This window comes from Saimiri boliviensis, chromosome 8, assembly GCF_048565385.1.
Source record: "Saimiri boliviensis isolate mSaiBol1 chromosome 8, mSaiBol1.pri, whole genome shotgun sequence".
NCBI lineage: Eukaryota > Metazoa > Chordata > Mammalia > Primates > Cebidae > Saimiri > Saimiri boliviensis.
In genome coordinates, this window is record NC_133456.1 from 100,490,479 (window position 1) to 100,512,315 (window position 21,837).

The 21,837-nt window shown below is 37.4% G+C and overlaps 1 protein-coding gene across 20 annotated transcripts in view; it reads right to left on the reverse strand.

Moving 5' to 3' along the window:
• LOC101050982 (MLLT10 histone lysine methyltransferase DOT1L cofactor) overlaps positions 1-21,837 on the reverse strand; it is a 242,437-nt gene that overhangs the window by 64,664 nt on the left and 155,936 nt on the right. For 16 of the 20 annotated variants that reach the window (XM_074404935.1, XM_074404939.1, XM_074404934.1 and 13 more), the window contains 4 exons: positions 19,432-19,687; positions 13,515-14,084; positions 4,150-4,194; positions 3,284-3,316 (listed from right to left, as the gene is read on the reverse strand). In XM_074404935.1, coding sequence (XP_074261036.1) covers positions 3,284-3,316; positions 4,150-4,194; positions 13,515-14,084; positions 19,432-19,687 — 904 coding nt within the window. Of the gene's footprint in view, positions 1-3,283; positions 3,317-4,149; positions 4,195-13,514; positions 14,085-19,431; positions 19,688-21,088; positions 21,226-21,837 lie in introns of all 20 variants that reach the window. The other 4 variants (XM_074404946.1, XM_074404944.1, XM_039478771.2 and 1 more) reach the window with 4 other exon arrangements.

The following is a 21,837-nucleotide window of genomic DNA, read 5'->3' on the forward strand; positions in this document are numbered from 1 at the left end:
CCTGGGTAACAAGAGCGAAACTCCGTCTCAAAAAAAAAAAAAAAAAAAAAAAAAAAAGAGTTAGAAAAAAAAAACTAAAAATGTATAGCTGTAAAGGACTACATTCATAAAGATAAAAGAGTTCAATCAACAATCCGACCATCCATCTTAAGTAACTAGAAAAGAATATGGCTGGGTACTGTGGCTGACACCTGTAATCCCAGCACTTTCAGAGTCCAAGGTGGGAAGATCACATGAAGTCAGGAATTCAAGACCAGCCTGGCCAACATGGTGAAACCCTGTCTCTACTAAAAATGCAAAACAGGGAAAAAAAAAAAAAAAAAAAGGCAGTTTGAGGCACAAGAATCACTTGAACCCAGGAGGCAGAAGTTGTAGTGAGCTGAGATGGCACCACTGCACTGCAGCCTGAATGACAAAAAGGGAAATGGGAAGAGGGAAAAGAGAGGGGAAGAAAAAGACAAAACTGGGAAACAGTCAACTAAGCCCCAAGCGAACAGAAGTAAGGAAACAATAAACATCAGAGCAGAGATAAACAAAACAGAGAATAAGAAATTGACACAGAAAATGAACTAAGTCAGAAATTGGTTCTTTGAAATAGTTCAACAAAATTGACAAACTTTCTGCTAGACTGATGAAGAAAAAAATAAAAGATTCACATGACTAAAATCAGATAAAAAGGAGTTATTACTACCAACTTTTCCAAAATAAAAAGGATAAGAGAATACTATCAATAACAGTATGCCAACTAATTAGAGCAGATGAAATTGGCAAAATCTGATAAACATAATACTACGAAAACTGACACAAGGACAAACAGAAAATCTGAATACACCTAAAACAGAAAGATTGAGTCAGTAATCAAATGTCCTCAACTTGATGAAAGGAATTCATGGAAAACCCACAGCTAACATCATACGTAATAGTGAAAGACTCAAAGAGTCCTTCATAAAATAAGGAACGAGACTAGGATGTGTGCTCAGAGTTGTAGTGGAATTTGGAGATGGAGGAAATGTGAAGTGTTGTTTAATGGCTACCAAGTACCCATCGTTCTATGGCAACAGAGTTTGAGTTTTACAAGATGAAAAAGTTCTCCAAACTGAGCGTACAACAAGGTTACTGAACACCCCTACAAAACCTAAGAATTATGTGTTATGCTAACACTTGGCCAGGGATGGTGGCTCATACTTATTATTCCAGCCTCCTTTGGGAAGCTGAGATGGGACAACTGTTTGAGCCTGAGAGTTCAAAACTGCAGCAAGCTATGATCACACCACTGTACCCCAGCTTGGGAGACAGAGCAAGACACTGTCTCAAAAAACAAACAGGCTGGGAGCGGTGGCTCACACCTGTAATCCCAGCACTTTGGGAGGCCGAGGCGGGTGGATCACCTGTGATCAGGAATTCAAGACCTGCCTGACCAACAGGGAGAAACTTGATCTCTACTAAAAATAAAATAAAGTAAAAAATGAGCGAAGCATGGTGGCACATGCCTGTAATTCCAGCTACTTGGGAGGCTGAGGAAGGAGAATCGCTTGAACATGGGAGATGGAGAAAAATAAAGAGAAAGAAAAGCTAACAGAGAAAACACAGTACCAATTTTTTCAATGAAGTCTAAGAGACTCTCCCTCAATTGCCCACAGGTTGAACATCACTCATTAGGTGTCAATCCTACACTTGCACTTTCAATGAAAAATATAAATCCATTACATTGCTCCCCAGGATGTCTACTTTCTTTTAATCCTAAATACACTTTCTAAAGATGTTTAGGATTGAAGAATAAAGAACAATTCTAAATTCACCTATGCAAACTGAAGATGATGTTAAACATCTTCAGCGTTTATAATTCTCTACCAAAGAACAGTAACATGTTTATTTTATTTTCAAGGATGCTGCCAATCCCTTTTCCCTGTAGATACCTAGTGTTGAGGGGCTCCTTGTTATCTAGAGTTTTCATTATCTAAGCTTCTGCAGGCACAGGTTGCATAGGGAGGCAAGAATTATACATCTGCTAATTAATAAAATAGTAACTTATAAAGTAAGCTTCCCACCCTAACAACCCACACTCTAAAAGCAACGGGAGTGTCTATGCCTACTCACTACGCCATTAGTCTCTTGTTGGCTGTTGATACTGTAAACATCTGACAATAAAATCCAAACAAAACTGCTAAGTAAACTATATTAGCAAAATATGCAAGATTTCATGAAGTTAATTAAAATCTGCTTAGAATCACATAAACAGTCTTGAACAAAAGAGATCAGTTAATAACTGAAAAAAAAAAAAAAAAAATCAAGAAAGTTGACACTACCCTCAAAATAAGAATTTTTGAACACCAAAGGAATAAGGTTGGTTCTTGGGGGAAACTGAAGAAAGCCTCAAACATTCTTTGCAAGAATAATCTTCAATATAATTACATTGCAAAAGTAAAAAACGATAGTATTGGCTTTATATGCTGATTTCAGAACCCAATGCAGCAAAAAATACAAATCCACTGTAAAAAACCTGTTTCCAGCAGGACACAGTGGCTCACGCCTGTAATCCCAGCATTTTGGGAGGCTGAGGTGCGTGGATCACAAAGTTAGGAGTTCAAGACCAGCTTGCCCAGTATAGTAAAAACCACGTCTCTATTAAAGACACAAAAAATTAGTCGGATGTGGTGGTGTGTGCCTGTAATCCCAGCTACTTGGGAGGCTGAGGAAGGAGAATTGCTTGAACCTGGGAGGCGGAGGTTGCAGTGAGCCGAGATTGCACCACTGCACTCCAGTCTGGGCGACAGAGCGAGACTCCATCTCCAAAAAAACCGAAAACAAACAAACTATAAAACAACCTGGTCCCAAACTTGATGTAATTTAAAAGCCTATCTTCCATTTTATTCATTACATGAAGTATTCTACATATTAACAAACCCAAATTCTAAAAAAAAAAAAATTCATATTCCAAGCAAATTTTTCACGTAGGTACCAATTATTACCTGCACAGGTAAGAGAATGCTCAAAAGAACTAGAAAATCTATTTGTAAATGTAAAAAGACTTTCAGAAACTTAAAACACTATTATCATTTTGCCTTAAAAAGAAACAACTAAGCCAAACTTATGAACCATATTGACCTATCATCCTCTTATTGGCAAACTACAAAAATTTTTCACTAAGGTGCTCAACAATTGACTCAATGCAGCACTGGATTTCATCTAATCAACAGAACATGCTAGCTTTCAATCGAGATTCTCTACAATAGGCAACCGTTGTGATAAATGAACCACTAGAGAAGACTCTAATAAAACTTACCATTGTGTATTGCATTCAGCAACTCTGAGAACGCTTTTAAGTAAGGAAAAAAGGACTTCAGGTTAAGATCATTCTCAAACACACAAAAGAAATACATAGGCATAGACTGAATTAGTATAATAAAATCTCAGTATGTCTATCATTTATCATTGAATCATTAAAACTGCAAGTTTGGCTCTGTTTTTACATTGTATAAACTTTTAAATATTGTATTCCATTTGCTAACATATTATCAACTAAACTGAGATAATATGTTAGATATATTGTCATGACAATAATTTCCTTAGTAACAAATATATATTTCAAATCACTTCTTAAAAGACAATTACGTCAATGTAATGTCTTGCTAAAAGTGAGTCACTATAGGATGCAATTCTATATAGGTAAATTTGCCTTAGTGCACACTTATTTATTATAAAGAAAAACCTCATTATAATCATCTAACCCTATCAAATATTCTACTTTCCTCAGGTTCAGTATAAGAAAGCCTTAACACATGTAGAGAACTAATCAAGAAAGCCACCTAGTGCAAATATACAAATATTGGAAAATTATATTAAGAATAGAAAACAAAATGCTAGAACAAAACAAAAAACATTATTTCCACAAGTCACAATTCTGCAGTGGAAGCACCAAATTAAAAGACCAACACTAATTAAAATTTGTCCACAATTTGACTGTAATATGGATCCATAACAAGACAAAGCAGAATGTTATCTTTGCAGGAGAAAAATATCTATTCAATTAAGAAAAACCTGCACTTGGAAAATTAAAATTTAGAGGTTCAGAGGTGGCATAACATACTAGAAACAGCACTAGAATAGGAGTCAAAAAGCCTGGGCTATCAACCCAGTCTGACAACTTACTAGTTGTTGGACAAGCTCCATCATGCCGATACTGCATGGAAATTTCTGTTGAGAAGGAGGAAAAAGGAAATCAGTGGAGAAATTGCCAACGACTCAAAAAAAAAAAAAAAGCCAGAAAAATGGAGGGAAATTCACCTAAAAGTGTAGTTAAGTAGGCAAACCAGAACTTCAAAAACAAAAATTATAAGCTAGTAATTGGGATGTGAGGGATAGGAGGACCAAATGTGATAGAATTCTCACAAGTCTTAATAGGAATGTGTTTACAGAGTAAGGAAAAGACATAAAGACTTACAACTGAATCTATGTAACAAGTGTCTAAGAATAAAAGGCTTCATTAATAGGAGAAAGTATGATTAGCAAATTATACAGTAATATGCTTTAGATATTTTTTTTTCTTTTTTTTTTTTTGAGATAAGTCTCACTCTGTCACTCAGGATGGAGTGCACTGGCATGATCTTGGTTCACTGCAACCTTTGCCTCCTGGGTTCAAGTGATCCTCCCATCTCAGCCTCCCAAATAGCTGGGACTACAGGTGCATGCTACCATGCCCAAATAATTTTTGTATTTTCATTAGAGACAGGGTTTCACCATGTTGGCCAGGCTTGTCTGGAACTTCCTACTTCTAGTGATCTGCCTGCCTCGACCTCCTAAAGTGCTGGGATTACAAACGTGAGCGACCGCGCCAGGCCTAGGTCATTCATTAGATGGAAAGAGTTTACCAAAAATATTTGAATACTGTTTTCACATGGAAATCACAATTTAAGTATAATAATTATTTAGTTGACATAGGAGCATAAATACATTATGACTTATACAGCAGCATAAAACACATTGTTACACTTGGCCATTATTACTCTTACTATTTTACTCCACCCAAACAAGAACAGAGGGTGCAGAAAACAAAGCAATAAAACAATGATAAAAGTAAAATCTGCTCAGAATATGAGAAATGTCTCTCTATATGGCTTTCTAAGGGAAAAATAATTAATAAAACTAGGACCAAGGCTGTGACTCAAAGGACCTGGGTTTGCTAATCCTGGAAACAACTGGTATTCCCTGTGGCTAACACTGTTGGCAAAAATGTTTAAAAGGAGGCATACCTGGGAATTCTGTGGATATTAGTTAACTAAAAACACAGCCCCTAGGAACAGTATGTACAACAGAGTGCCCAGGAAATCATCACTAACACATCTGCCCACTATCTACCTCAAAAGTCTAGTCTTAATTTGAGTTAGAAGACAAAGCAAGGCAGAACAAGCCAGTACTCACTTGTAATCATTGTAATTTTTAAAAAATATATATTAGACACTGTTTTTGAAAATCATACATTTACTCCTCTTCAGAATCATCATCTAGAAACAGTGTAGGCTGTGGTGTAAGTCCTTTCCAGATCACACTTGAAAGTGAGACACGGTAGAAAGTTCTCTTAGCCTTAATGCCACATTATAAATTTAATACAAGTGACATTTTTCAAGGGAGGTGGAGGCTACTGAATAGACTGACATACCGCATTACAAAGAAATGGAAGCTGTTTGGAATGGTGCTAAAAATAATAAAGGACACTTAGATAAGCAGAATTTTCTCAAGCTGGAAAAATTGGAATATGTCCATTCTGATCTAGTGCTTTTCTAGAAAGATGGCCATGATACAGGGCCAGTAAATACTCAAATCAATAGACTAATACAAAGGCTGGGTGCTGTGGCTCATGCCTAAAATCCTAGCACTATGGCCAAGGCAGGAGGATCACTTGAAGCCCTGAGACTGAAACCAGCCTGAGCAACATAACAAAACACCATTTCTCCAAAAAAAACTTATTTTTTTTTTTTTTTTTGAGACGGAATTTCGCTCTTGTTACCCAGGCTGGAGTGCAATGGCGCAATCTCGGCTCACTGCAACCTCCGCCTCCTGGGTTCAGGCAATTCTCCTGCCTCAGCCTCCTGAGTAGCTGGGATTACAGGCATGCGCCACCATGCCCAGCTTATTTTTTGTATTTTTAGTAGAGACGAGGTTTCACCATTGTGCCCGGCCAAAACAAAGAATAAAAATAAATTAATAAAAAATTTACTTTTTGGCTGGGCACGGTGGCTCACACCTGTAATCCCAGCAATTTGGGAGGGTGGATCACCTGAGGTCAGGAGTTCGAGACCAGTCTGACCAATATGGTGAAACCCTGTCAAAAAAAAAAAAATTACTTTTTGAGCACCATTACTTTTTGATCTAGGGTTCACAGAAAAAAAACTCAAAGGAAATGCTCATTGGAGCAACTTGGGTTTCAGATTTTCAGATTAGGGATGCTCAACTGCTAAGTACATATAATGTAAGCACTTCAAAATCCCAAAATAATCTGAAATTACATTACAAACACTTAGGGTCTCAAGCATTTTGAAGAAAGGTTACTCAACCTGTACTTTGAAAGGACACAGTATGCCCCAAGAAAGGAAGTTAATGCTAAACCATCAACCCCTTCCAATTTGACTTTATGCCTAGTGTTCCATTAGTGGAACACTAAGCTTGTGGGAGTTATTTATGTCCTACTGCTCAAGGTCATCACTAAGGTCTGATTTTTCACACACACACACACACACATACACAAATTGCAACCTCCAGCATATATGGATTAACGATTATCAGATTTTTCTAAAGAGAAAATAACAAGATGGTTTTGGTGAAGGAAATAATGTTCTCAACTTACAATTTAGTAAACCATAAATTTTTGCAATGTGGAAAAGATAAATAACAAAGAAAAGGACAGATTGTCAACTCTTCCAAACACTGTTTTTGATGTTTCAAAAGACCCCGTGCCTGTCAGAATCCAAAAGAATGTACATAGGAAAGAGTTCAGTCAAAAGAGTAACAGCTTATAAGCCCCAAACTTACAACCTTTAGAAATGACTTTTTAAAACACACTATTTTTCCATTTTGTAAAAGTCACTGTAAAACAGGCCATTTATCAGAATACACTTCGATCCGTAACAAAAATTTTACAATCTAAACTCTGAATCAAACATTTTATAGGTGTTTTCTGGACTTCTACTCTAATTTGATCTAGGGTTCCCAGAAAAAAAAACATATTCTGCCACAATTTGAACATGTCATGAGAGATTTTTGGTTGCTATTAAAACTGATGCTTTTAGGTAGTAATTTCAAGAGGGAATCACAATATTAGAACCTGATTCTACTCCTGCTTTACATCCTAGTTGTAAGGGAGAAATAACATCAACAGGCGCTGTCCTATTTCACAAGGCTGTTCCAAGAACAAATCAGAAAGTAACTAAAGAGTTCTTAAGAAACTGTTAAGTGTGCTCAAATATAAGAGATTACAGGCCGGGCGCAGTGGCTCATGCCTGTAATTCAGCACTTTGGAGGCCAAGGCGGGTAGATCACCTGAGGTCAGGACTTCAAGACCAGTCTGACCAAGATGGTGAAACCTCATCTTGGGAGAGAAGGAGAGGGAGAGAGGGAGAGGGGGAGGGGGGAGAGGGGGAGAGGGGGAGAGGGGGAGGGGGGGAGAGGGGAGAAGGGAGGGAGAGGGGAGGGGGGAGGGGGAGGGGGAGAGGGGGAGGGGGAAGGGGGAAAAGGGGAGAGGGGAGAAGGAGGAGGAGGGGAAAGGGAAGGGAGAGGGAGGGGGAGGGGGAGAGGGAAGGGGAGAGGGAGGGTAAGGGGGAGGGGGAGAGGGAGAGATTATATTAGCATTGCTATGAAAGAATTTGTTTTCTTTCCATTAATGAAATTATTTAATAATGGTAACTGGCCAAAATTAACTCCAGAACAGTTCTGATTTCTTCTGCCTGGCATTCATCTCTCCATTAACCCATCCTACCCTATCAACATTACCTTCAGACTGCCACAAAAACAAGCTTCTTGTTCTTATTAGGATTTTTCCTCAAACAAATCTTTACTTTCTTTTCAGGTATTATTGCTGGCCTTTGGTTTCGGCCTACTTCAAAGTACATTTCAATCTCTTCATGATCTTTTCCAAATAAATAGTACTTCTCATCATAAACTAGTAAAATAAATACCACATGAAAAGCTTTACAAATAATTTGTTTTACAATTTATCTTAAACAATAGGATGTACAAAATCATACAGGATACTACTAACCACATGACATACACTCATGAGAATACTAATGGTACTCATTTTTTAAAAAGATGCTTAACATTTACTATGTTCAAAGCACTGTGCTGGAAGTGGGGATACAGTGGTGAATGTCAGAAACAGCCCCTAGCCTCACGAGTTAGAATTATAATGAATGTTATAGTTTAACCAACAGGTGCTTAGAAAGGTCATCCTCATCATTACTAAATTATTAACCCATCATTCAAGAAAGTCAATCTTAAGCCAGGCGCGGTAGCTCACGCTTGTAATCCCAGCACTTTGGGAGGCTGAGGTGGATGGATCACCTGAGGTCAGGAGTTCAAGACCAGCCTGGCCAACATGGTGAAACCCCATCTTTTAAGAAAAAAAAAAAAAAAGAAAGAAAGAAAAAAAAGAAAGTCAACCTTATAAAAAGAGCATTGTGAAAAATAACTTGACATCACGTAATATACAACACAGTTTTTTTCTGTATCTGTGGGATTCCACATCTGGGGATTCAACCAACCTTATATAGAAAATATGTAGAGGAGGAGGGGCACAGTGGCTAATGCCTGTAAATCCCAGCACTTTGAGAGGCCAAGGCAGGCAGATCACGAGGTCAAGATATCGAAACTATCCTGGCCAACACAGTGAAACCCTATCTCTACTACAAATGCAAAACTTAGCTGTGTGTGGTAGTGCACGCCTGTAATCCCAGCTACTCGGGAGGCTGAGGCAGGAGAATCGCTTGAACCCGGGAGGTGGAGGTTGAGGTGAGCCGAGATCATGCCAATGCACAAAGCAAGACTCCATCTCAAAGAAAAAAAAAAGAAAATATTTGGAGGAAAAAGATTGAGTCTGTACTGAACGTGTACAGACTTTTTCTCGTGTCATGATTCCCTAAGCTATATAGTACAACAACTATTTACAAAGCACCTACATAATATTAGGTATAATAAGTAATCTAGAAATGAATGATTTAAGCACATCAGATGATGTGCATAGGTTATGTGAAAATGCTATGACATTTTATAACCGGAATTTGAGCATCTTGGACTTTGGTATTAATATTTGCAGGAGGTCCTGAAACCAATTCCCCATCGATGCCAATGGATGAATGTATACATTTTCTCCTTTCTGCTTATTTATTATATCGGGGAAAGCTTCTTGTTTCCACAATTACTAAGTTATTTCTCAATTTCAAATTAGTCCAAAGGAAAACTTAACTTTTCATACCAATACGAAATATTATTGCTGAAAGTTAAATTATAGGTTCAGATTTTCTCAGGGATATCTTTGCTTAAAGTATGACTGACACTAGTGTGGTATTAGACCCTCATAAGCAAACATTTGTTGAACCGTGTAATTAAGCAGCCCTGGACCCCGGGAAAATGCGTATCTCCATCACTTAAAACCTATGAGAATTCTGTCTCAGTTTCTTGTCCTATATAACAAACAATACTTTATACTTCAGTGCTTAACACAGTATGTGGCACATACTCAGTGTTCATCAGCAGTTAGCAATTCTTGTCATGATTAAAGCAATGTAATTCCTAAATATTCATGGCATGAAGCCAAGCCTCTTCGAGTTAAGGATATAATTTTTACTATTATCAGTAAGAAAATGTTCTGGCTGGGTGCAGTGGCTCATGCCTGTAATCCCAGTACTTTGGGAGGCCACAGCGGGCAGATCATGAGGTCAGGAGATCGAGACCATCTTGGACAATATAATGAAGTCCCGTCTCTACTAAAATACAAAAAAATTAGCCAGGCGTGGTAGCACACGCCTGTAATCCCAGCTACTTGGGAAGCTGAGGTAGGGGAATTGCTTGAACTGGGAGGCAGTTCAGGTGCCAATATCGCACCACTCCACTCTAGCCTGGCAACAGAGCAAGACTCGGTCTCAAGAAAAGAAAAAAAAGAGAGAGAGAAAAGAAAATGTTCTGCACTAAGCCCTAAAATATTTATTAACATAAAACTAAAGAACCTATCTCAAATAGTTTTCAGTAATCTTATTCCATAATTATAGCTTTAAAAGACATATAAAATCGTCAGGGTAATTTTTGTTTCTTTGAGATAGTCTCGCTCTGTCTCCCAAGTTGAAGTGCAGTGGTATGATCTCGGCTCACTGCAACCTCTGCTTCTCAGGTTAAATCGATTCTCCTCCCTCAGCCTCCCGAGTAGCTGGGATTACAGGCACCATCGCTTGTAGTAGAGACGGTTCTTCACCATGTTGGCCAGACTGATCTCAAACTCCCAACCTCAGGTGATCCACCCGCCTCGGCCTCCCAAAGCACTGGGATTACAGGTGTGAGTCACCGCGCCTGGCCCCAGAGTAATTTTTAAACACAACTTTAAAAAAAATTCTTGGCAGATAAATTTCTTTGGTCATTTGTTTTTGTGAACTAACACTTTAAAATATTTTCCATGCAAGGTTGATTGAATCTTCAGATGTGGAATCCCATAGATGAAGAAAACAACTGTATTATGTATTACATTATCTCAAGTTATTTTTCACAATGCTCTTTTTATAAGATTGACTTTCTTGAATGATGGGTTAATAATTTAGTAATGATGAAGATGACCTTTGTAAGTACCTGTTGGTTAAACTATAACATTCACTGTAATACTAACTCCTGAGGGTAGGGGCTGTTTCTGACATTCACGACTGTATCCCCACTTCCACAACAGTACTTTGAACATAGTAAATGTTAAGCATTTACTATTCCTCATACCTAACATCTCCCCAAATCTGTAACAGATAGGAAAATACTTTCAGGGATATAAATCAATATCTTATTAATTTGAAGATGTGTTTAAATAAGCATTCAAATATAATTTCTGAAATTTAGAAATTCCCACACAATGCTTCAAAACTAGAAAATCAGTAAAGAAGTTTCTCCACAAAAGCAAATTTAGGCTTTATTTTCTCAGTAAGGTACTCATGTAATTACTATGCCTCTTGCTAAAAGTGAAGAGAAATTCATTTTTTTTTTCTGATTAAGTTGGTCTAAATGTACTTTTTGTGACAAGCGGGCATATTGCTAAGCCCTTCTAATCTCAAAGGAAACACGTAAATAAAAGCATACATTCCAATGTGCAATATATTTAAACCTTTCTATGAACTTCTTTCTCACTGCAATTTATACATATTATTCACCTCTAAAATAGTGATCCTCAATTAGAAGTAGTTTTGGTCTCCTGGACACATTTAATACATTAAATAATGTCTGGAGACATTTTTTATTACTACTATGGGAAGAGGAAGTGTGAGGACGCTCTTGGCCTCTAGGGAAAAGGAACTGGGGATTCTGGTAAATATCCTGGAATATACAGGGTAACCCTACACAAAGACTTGTCCCATCCAAACTGTCAATAACGCTAAGATTGATAAATCCTGCTCTAGAACTACTCTTAATGCTTCTATAGATTCCACTCATTTCTGAATACAAAGAAACTCCTGGCTGTGTGATCTTGGGCATCTTATTTTACCTTTCAAAGCCTCAGTTTTACCAGTTGTAAAATGGGGACATTTTATAACTGTTGTTAAATGAGATAATAAAATATTAACAGAACCTGGCACATAACAAAGGACAGGTATAGTTACTATTTCTCACATCTGACCATTACATATGCTCTTTGCTCTCTTGGAGTGGTCTATTTTATGTTTACTGAAGTTAGTACTGTATATTCACAACTGTAAAAATAACCTAAAATTTTTTATTTATAAAACACACACGAACGTTCTCCATTAAATTGTACTATTTTTCCATACCATTTCCTGCCTACACTTGCCACCAACTATTAGAACAAATACAACCCATAATTTATCTTGGTTAAATTCTCATTATTTTAACAATCAGAAATCTAAAAGAAAGGTTTCAACATTTACTGAAAACCATATATTTTAAATTCAAGATGCAATTTAAAAGATAAATGCTGACATTTAAGTTAATATCAACTGTTAATGGTCTGTCTAAAAATATGCATTTTGAAAAAATTTTTAAAAATTGAAAATAACATTCACAATACAAATTGCAGGTTACAGAAACATCCCAATGGGGTGAATAACAATGTATATCAAGTCATTTGTCTTATAATAAAAATAATCATGAAATCATGAAGTATACTTGAAAACAAAATCAAATCACTTCAGGCAACCCCTGAAATAAAATGTGATTACTATATTCTATAAATTAAAATCACTTATCATTAATATGAAAATGTCCCAGGATAGAGTAACTCAAGTAATATCTGTGTGAGGAACTGGTTGGGTGAGGTGGCTCACGCCGATAAATCCAGCACTTTGGGAGGCCAAGGCAGGTGCATCATGAGATCAGGAGTTCAAGACCAGCCTGGCCAAGATGGTGAAACCCCATCTCTACTAAAAAATACAAAAATTAGCTGGGCGCAATGACGGGCGCCTGTAATCCCAACTACTCAGGAGGCTGAGGCTGGAAAATCATTTGAATGTGGGCGGCAGAGATTGCAATGAGCCAAGATCACATCACTGTCCTCCAGCCTGGGTGACAGTGAGACTCTTTTGGAATCGTTTAGAAAAATGAAGACTAACACTGAAGTTCAGAGAAAGGAAGCTCAAAATAAAACGAAAAACGCCCTAAATGTAAATACTGTGTTGGTTTTTTAGAAATACTGTGCAGGTGGCCGGGCACAGTGGCTCACGCCTGTAATCCCAGGCGTGGGATTACTTTGGGAGGCCGAGACGGGTGGATCACGAGGTCAAGAGATCGAGACCATCCTGGTCAACAAGGTGAAACCCCGTCTCTACTAAAAATACAAAAAAATCAGCTGGGCATGGTGGCACGTGCCTGTAATCCCAGCTACTCCAGAGGCTGAAACAGGAGAATTGCCTGAACCCAGGGGGCGGAGCCGAGATCGCACCATTGCACTCCAGCCTGGGTAACAAGAGTGAAACTCGGCCTCAAAAAAAAAAAAAAAAAAAAAGAAAACAAAAGAAATACTGTGCAGGTGAAACAAAAAAGGGAAATAATTTCTAAGTGTTTTGTAAGTAATGAATGACCAACAGCCTACATTTAATTAAGTAAAATCAAATTAGTGCCAAACACCTTTCCCAAAAACCAAACCATCTAACACTTTAAGATATTTTTGTATTGTCCATTAGAAAATTTAAAAATGGAGAAATTTCACTTTCATTAAATGTCATTTAGTAATTCCAAGTACTATTGTTAACAACATTGAAAATGTTTTGAGACAGAAGAAGGGAGGTGGTAGAAGTGAAGGAGAAAAATAATAGGCAAGTCCCTACCTGAACCAACTGGAGAGGAGCCAACACTGAGACTCTGCAAACTTCCATTCCTGAGCAATGTAGGAGATTTCTGCAGACTAGAGCTTGTTATGCTTCCTGCAGCTGATGCTACAGATGATGTTGGTGAAGCAGAAGAAACTGAGAGATGAGAAACATTCTCTTGATTTTTGTTTCCTTTGGGTCTACCAGGCCCATGTTTACTTTGTTTATTTCCTTTCCTTTTCTTTTCTTTTACAGTTTCTTCTTCTATGCCAGAAGTTTGAGCCCGCTTATATCCTGCTGTAGGAAGGCTGGAATTACCCAAATCTCCAGGTGAATTTTCAAAGCTTTTAGGCTGTGAAATAACAGCTGAGGTTGAAGGGAGGCCAATTAAGGAACTAAAACTATTTACCCCCCCTTCCTGGCTACCAGACTCTCCTTTATGTACATCTTTGGTTGCTGATGACTGTTGGGAGTGAGTGTAACTGTCATTACGCAGATCTGAGTCTGTAAAGCTCAGGAAATCCTGAGGAGACTGCACTGAACTTCCAGAAGATGATTTTACACTGCCTGGAGTTCCTGAAAAATTGCCTGTAGTTAAAAATAAAAAGGGGGGGGGGGGTAGAAAAGAGAAAAAATTTGGATGCAAAAGTTCCCATAAGCAGTACACAAGCTATAATCATTAAAGAGAAGAGAGGGTTAAAAAAAAAATTAACTACAAAACTTAGGACATCCGTATATTAAGATTTAAAAACTTGTTACTGAAATCAAATTTATCCCTAAAATTATATTTGTGATTTTATAGATAGTATCAAATATTTACTGTGGAATTGAAAGCTACTGAACAATTATTAAGATGTAAGATGTGCTTTATTTCACCTACCTTTCGCCACAGCAACATTCCACAATTCTCCCCGAAACACCTCATGTATGGCTGAGGAAGGACTAAAGAACAGTAGTCTCCTTTCTACAGTCATACAAGAAAACCTAACAAGACTCTCATTTGACTCTAAATATCTAGGGAATTTTTTTTGAATATCAAACATATGACTGAAAATGTTTCCAGTATATAGTAAGAACCTAAAGACGTTTCCTAGGTTATTAGTTCTACCTTTTAACTTTAAGACACACCAATGATTGTTATTGTTCAGCTGAATCTACCACAACAGAAAATGGATTTGATAAAATAGTGATCATATGGAATCTAATCTATACCTCACTTTCTCCCAATCCATTTCTCGTGGAACTTCATAAAGAAACCAGCCATCACTGCTTATTCTAGTACCCTATAACGCCATTCTAAGATATAAGAACTTTAGGCCAGGCGTAGTGGCTCACACCTGTAATTCCAGCACTTCGGGAGGCTGAGTTGGGTGGATCACGAGGTTAGGAGGTTGAGACTAGCCTGACTAACATGGTAAAATCCCATTTCTACTAAAAACATAAAAACTAGCCATGCATGGTGGTACACGCCTGTAGTCCCAGCTACTCAGGAGGTTGGGGGCAGGAGAATTGCTTGAACCAGGGAGCCAGAGGTTGCAGTGAGCCAAAATCCCACCACTGCACTCCAGCCTGGGCAACAAAGCGAGGCTCTGTCTTTATTTAAAAAAAAAAAAAAAAAAAAAGAACCATAACATTCTTAGTTGCCTGGTAGAAAACTACGATGGCCTGGGATAAAACAGGTTTGCACTATCATCCCATTCCATCAGACCCTCCTTGTGTCTGCCCAATGAAGGAAAAAGTGTTTAGAATCAGTTGTGACTACACATCTATTATGTTTCATAAAACCAACATACATCGTATTTTAATTTTTTTGGAAACAAAATCCAAAGTGTTTTATTGGAGTGGAAAGGAAATTTCAAGCTAAGTGTTAAATTTCATTGCACAGCACATTCACAAGTAATCACACATAAACCCACGTAAATATTTGCAGAGATTTGTATCCTTGCATACAAGAAAAAAATGTTTAACTCAAGTCCCAAGGTTTTGATTTTTTAAATTTTAACCCTTTCTAAAACAGCTTATTTAAAAAGAACATTTAGTAGTTCTAAAACTCTTTTAAGACTACGTCTGTTTTATTAATTTATAAAATTATTTATACCTATGTGGGAATTTTAAGGCTATATCTATAAAAAAAATACGTATTAAGAAGCATGTACATTTCATCGATCATTTAAAGATAACTACAATTTACCATGTAATTAGCAACTATATAGAAGTTCTTTATTATTCATTCTGATTTGTTACCATCTGTCTCTGTTCCACATACTTTTGTTTTTATAGCTGATATTAAAAGTTCACTACAGTAGCAGATAAACGAAAATATTTAGCATATGCAATACTGTTTTTGGGGTTGTTGTTGTTGTTGTTGTTGTTGTTGTTTTTGAGACCAAGTCTTACACTATCTCCCAAGCTGGAGGGCAGTGGCACTGTCTTTGCTTGCTATAACCTCCACCTTCTGGGTTCAAGCAGTTCTGCTTCCTCAACCTCCCGAGCAGCTGAAATTACAGTAACGCACCACCACGTCTGGCTAATTTTGGTGGTTTTACTAGACATGGGTTTTCACTACATTTGCCAGGCTGGTCTCAAACTCCTGACCTCAGGTGATCTGCCCTCCTCGGTCTCCCAAAATGCTGAGATTACAGGCGTCAGCCACTGCACCCAGCCTTTGTATATGCAATACTTTAAAAGTATATTTTCTTGTCCAGGCACACTGGCTCACACCTGTAATCCCAGGACTCTAGGAGGCCAAAGCGGGCGATTACCTGAGGTCAGAAGTTTGAGTCCAGCCTGGTTAACGGGGTGAAAACCCATCTCTACTAAAACCACAAAAATTAGTTGGGTGTGGGCCGGGGGCGCGGTGGCTCACGCCTATAATCCCAGCACTTTGGGAGACGAAGGCAGGCGGATCAAGAGGTCAGAAGATGGAGCTCATCCTGGCCAACATGGTCAAACGCTGTCTCTACTAAAAATATAAAAAATTAGCTGGATGTGGTGGGGCACACCTGTACTCCAGTTCCAGCTGCTCGGGAGGCTGAGAAAGAAGAATTGCTTGAACTCAAGAGGCAGAGACTGCAGTGAGCTGAGACTGCACCACTGTACTACAGACAGGGTGACAGTGCAAAACAAAACAAAACAAAACAAAACAAAACAAAACAAAACAAAACAAAACAAAACAAAAATTAGTTGGGTGTGGTGGTGCATGCCTGTAATCCCAGCTACTCAGGAGGCTGAGGCAGGAGAACTGCTTGAACCCAAGTGGTGGAGGTTGCAGTGAGCTGAGATTGTGCCACTGCACTCCAGCGTGGGCAAGAGAGCAAGATTCTGTCTCAAAGAGAAAAATATTTATTTTCTAAAATTAACATCATACCTGCTATGAAAAAAACTACAACTAATTGTCTTATGTACCCTATCTTTAAATTTCAACTTTTAAGACTTTTATAGAGTATTACCTCATATATGAAAATACAACACATACTACTCTACCACATCTCAGTAGAGAGCTGAAAAAGATTCTTCAGTGTTGTTCAAGAAAATGGAAAATTTCTTTTCTAAATGGAATAGTACTTTGCAGACAAATTACAAACTCCAAAATGCAATTTTAATAATAGAAAATAAGGTCTTAATTATAGAAGCATTAAATAAATACTGTTAATATCATATTCAAAATATCAAACAAAGTTACAGTAAAGGTTAAGGTTTTGCTATTTATTTTTTAAATATATAAGAACAAACTTTACTAAAATACTACATATTATTTGGCATTTTATTTCTACTTGTCTAATCTTGTTATAAAGTGCGTGCATACACACACACACATCTTGGACTTGAAAAATCTTCAAGCTCAAAATGCTATTATTAAGTCAGCGGACTTAGCAATCTCCTACATATTCAAATTATATTCTGATAAATTCTGCTAATATTCTTAGAAGAAGCTTGAAAGCGGGGAAAGAAAAGGATAATTTTCTTTTTTCATTTACTCCTAAGGGGTTAAGGAGGAGTGAGAGGAGGGCATTTATTGTATATCTTATCAATATATTTTCCTCCAAGGGTTTTAACATTTCTATTTCTCAAAATATTTATGTTCACATTAAAAATTACAAAGTAGTTCACTCAGTGTGGTGGCTCACACCTATAATCCCAGAACTTTGTCAGGCCAAGGCAGGAGGATCACTTGAGCCCAGGAGTTCAAGACCAGCCTAGGTAACAAGGCAAAAACCCATCTCTACAAAAATTTAAAAATGAGCTGGGCACCGTGATGCATGCTTGTAGTCCCGGCTACTTAGGAGATAAAGGTGGAGGCAAAAGCTACTTGAAAGAGTCTGAAGCGGGAGGAATAATGCTTGAGCACAGGAGGTCAATCTTGCAGTGAGCCACGATCACAGGACTGTCCTGCAGCCTGGGCAACAGGGCAAGACCCTGTCTCAAAACACACAGACACAGACACAGACACACAGACACACAGACAGACACACACACACACACACACACACACCTGAAAACCAAGAAATGGGTTAGTCCATTAACCTGCTAAGCTTCAAACTTATAATACATTCATTATTAATCAACTATTATTTACTGAGATCTATATAAATCGCCTAAAAATTGTCCGGTATTTGTTTATCTACTAAAAACTGTAAACCTTAATTGTATTTATTTATTTAGGGTGTTTTTTGTTTGTTTGTTTTGAGGCAGGCTCTTGTTCCATAGCCTAGGCTGGAGTGCAGTGACACAATCATGGCTCATTGCAGCTTCAACCTCCCTGGGTCAAGCAATCCACCCACTTGAGCCTCCTGAGGAGCTGGGGCCACAGGTGCACACCATCACGCCTGGCTAATTTTGTTTGCCTGACCAAAGAGACAAGGTCTCACTCTATCACCCCGGCTAGAATGCAGTAGCACAATCTCAGCTCACTGTAGTCTCAACCTCTTGGGCTCAAGTAATCCTCCCATTTCGGCCTCTCAAGTAGCTAGCTGGGATGACAAGCGTGTGCTACCATACCTGGCTGATTTTGTATATTTTATAGAAACAAGATTTTGCCATGTTGCCCAGGCTGGTCTCCAACTCCTAAGCATAGAAGATCTACCTGCCTGGGCTTCGTAAAATACTGGAATTATAAGCATGTGCCACTGTGCCCAGTCCACACCCAGCTAATTTTTAAATTTTTTGCAGAGATGGAGTCTCACCATGTTGCCCAAGCTGGACACAAAGTTCTGCCCACCTCAGCATTACAAACCGCTAGGATTACACATGTGAGCCACCATGCCTGTTCAACCTTAATTGTTTTTAATGTTTAAAAAATATAAACAAAAAACATTTATAGGAAAGACGACAGACACGGTGGCTCATGCCTGTATTCCCAGCACTTTGGGAGGCCAAAGCAGGCGGATCACCTAGGGTCAGGAGTTCGAGACCAGCCTGGCCAACATGGTGAAATCCTGCCTCTACTAAAAATACAAAAATTGGCTGGGCATGGTGGCATGCATCTGTAATCCCACCTACTCAGGAGGTTGAGGTACAAGAATCACTTGAACCCGAGAGGCAGAGGTTGCAGTAAGCCAAGATTGCACCACTGCACCCCAGCCTGGGCAACAGAGTGAGACTCCGACTTAAAAAAAAAAATGACTGTCCTACAGAACTGAAAGCAAAGCTCCAGCTTTTATTATTTTTCTCCCCAATTTTAAGCATTATTCTAAGTCTAGTTAAACATTATAATTGTAATTCAACTCTGGAAGCACATATCATATATAAAAGGAAAGCAAAAGTCCCAGAAAAATTTAAGAGGAAACACTATCTTTGAAGTAATCTTACTCTAGCAAACTAATCATACAATAATCTAGAACATCCATTAGCTGTAAGTTAAAAAAATTATTTTACAAAGCAAAACTACTATTAACCATCATAAGGACAAGTATTTTAGCTAAAACATCACTAATACCTTGTGGAAAAGGGCTAGCTGCTGATACAGTTGTTCCTGGATTTCTTCCACCACCAGGCTTTCTTCCCCTTTGACCTGAACTGTGAGCTGAAGATTTCTTCCCTTTGCCCTCTGACCCTCTAGGCTCTGAAACATCTTTTCCACTAGAGGTGTGTGCAGAGACTTCCTGGAAATTTGCATTTGTAAATCGTGCTGTAGTATCTTCCAAGCGCTTCAATGATCCAGATATAGAGTTGTTGCTAGTGCTTGTATAAGTCTAACATTTTGATTCAAAAAAGGAAGGAAAAAGAGTTGATTGATTACATTTTAGCTACAGAAAACAATAGCTGACACATTAATAAAAATAAATAAGAACTTGCAGAATAAACATAAAGGTTCTGTTCTAAAAATAAGTCAGTCCACCTAAGAAAATCATGCAAAAACAATTTAAGTCTATTATAATTAGTTTAAAAAAAAAAAAAAAAAAGTATAGATAATTTAAAGATAGCTGTTTCTGAATCAAATTGGAACAACTAGTAAAAGTATGTATTACTCATATTTATTAAATGACACACAGCAATACTGAAGATACTCATTTGTCAAGCAACATTATTTTTTTAAACAATGTCTGTGCTTCTTAGACATGAAATTAAAACAGCTTTAGTGTTCAACATAGGAAGGTGACGATAAAGGAACTAAGGTGCTACAACTCCATTAGAGGACCACCATATCCATGAGTTTAGAAGGCTAGCAGAGGACAGAGCAAGAATGTTTAAAGAATTCAAGTGAAGGCTCCTTTGCAAAAAATAGAAAGATTAAAAGCCTTTGAAACAAATCATTTTTCCAATTGTTACGCTGAAGAAAAAGTTAGGTATCGCAAAGGTAAGATTTTATAACTACCCCTAAAAGTGATTCTCTATCATTCCCTTGATCTACATATGTTAAGAAAAAAAGATGAAGATTTGTATAGTTTCCAGTTTTAGCAATCACTTTTAATACAAGGTATACCCAAATAATGGCGAATAAAATGACTATATGAAAGCATATTATACCAGATGCACATTAATCACCATGTTTTGAAATCAAAGATTTATAAAGTACACAAGGGCAAAGGTTTTGATGTCGCCATTAGGTTCACTAAAGCATCTGAGGCATGTACAGCATAAAGTTCAGTAAGTGCCTGCAACATAACTGGCACTAAATTTTTGTTGGATAAGTGAATACTTTTTTATTGTATCTATCTAAAATATCTGCTATAAAAATAAATCTGAAAATATGCAAATGTGAATTTTCCCACATACAGTCACCACTGATTACAAATAACCAGATGAATATGAAAAACAAGAACATGACAGTAAAATCAAGTTTCAAAATGGCTGGCATTTTTAGCAAAATCAGTTTCAAAAAGAGCAATCAGAGAAGAAATGGCTTGGAAAATCTAATCTTTCCTGCTGCTTTTCTGTCACCCTGTTGCCATCCCCAACCCCCATCACCTCAGTACCAATAATGAATATTCATCATCAAACAGAAGAAATATTCCATAAAAACAAAATAATCACTATTCTAACAAACTACAATCCACAAACAAAAACAAAAGTTTCAAAGGAAGTTTAAAAGAAAAAAAAAATCCCATTTTACAAACCAATCACATTTAAGCTGATGAAACTTCATGGCTTACTTTAGAAACATGAACCTTTTCCATGCTGGGCAGGTCAATTTGGAAACTACCCCACCTCATTTTTCAAATACTTTTTTCCAATTACTTGAGTTGATCCTGAGGTTCTCCATTCCTCTCACATGTGATCCTTGCATGACCTAGTGAAGTTTAAAAGTCATCTAAGAAACACAGTGGTGTTCTTTACTCATGTATTTTTGTTCATGTATCAAATAAAGAATGGAGAGAAAACTGGGTGGAGTACTACAAATGGAAATACACTATTCACTTCCGCATGACAATCTACATTAGAGACAGTCATTTTTCCCACTTATTTAACAGAACATCTTTGCTCACACCCTCAAGTATAAATCTGTCCATAAAAACAATGAAAACATGACATTTGGGAGAAATAGTATTACAAAGAAAGCAATTAATAAAACAATCAAATTCAGTGACAAAAAAATCATACTGAAAACATAAATGAACATTTTTTAAATGTCCACACCTATAATTCAGAACATAATCAGACTTAATATGAAAAATAATAAATTTTAGCTTTAAATGTTAACTCTTTTTTTCAATGGCTCAATTTGAAATGGGATGACAAAATGTTAATTTTTAAAGTATACATAATGACACTAAGGCAATGCAGGGTTCATTCAAAGAGGAACTTCTATTTTAATTACATGTTTAAAAGTGATTTTAAAAGTACTTGTTCCATAATGTGCTGTTGGGACAATATGGCACTAGGGAATTCCATTACAAACCTA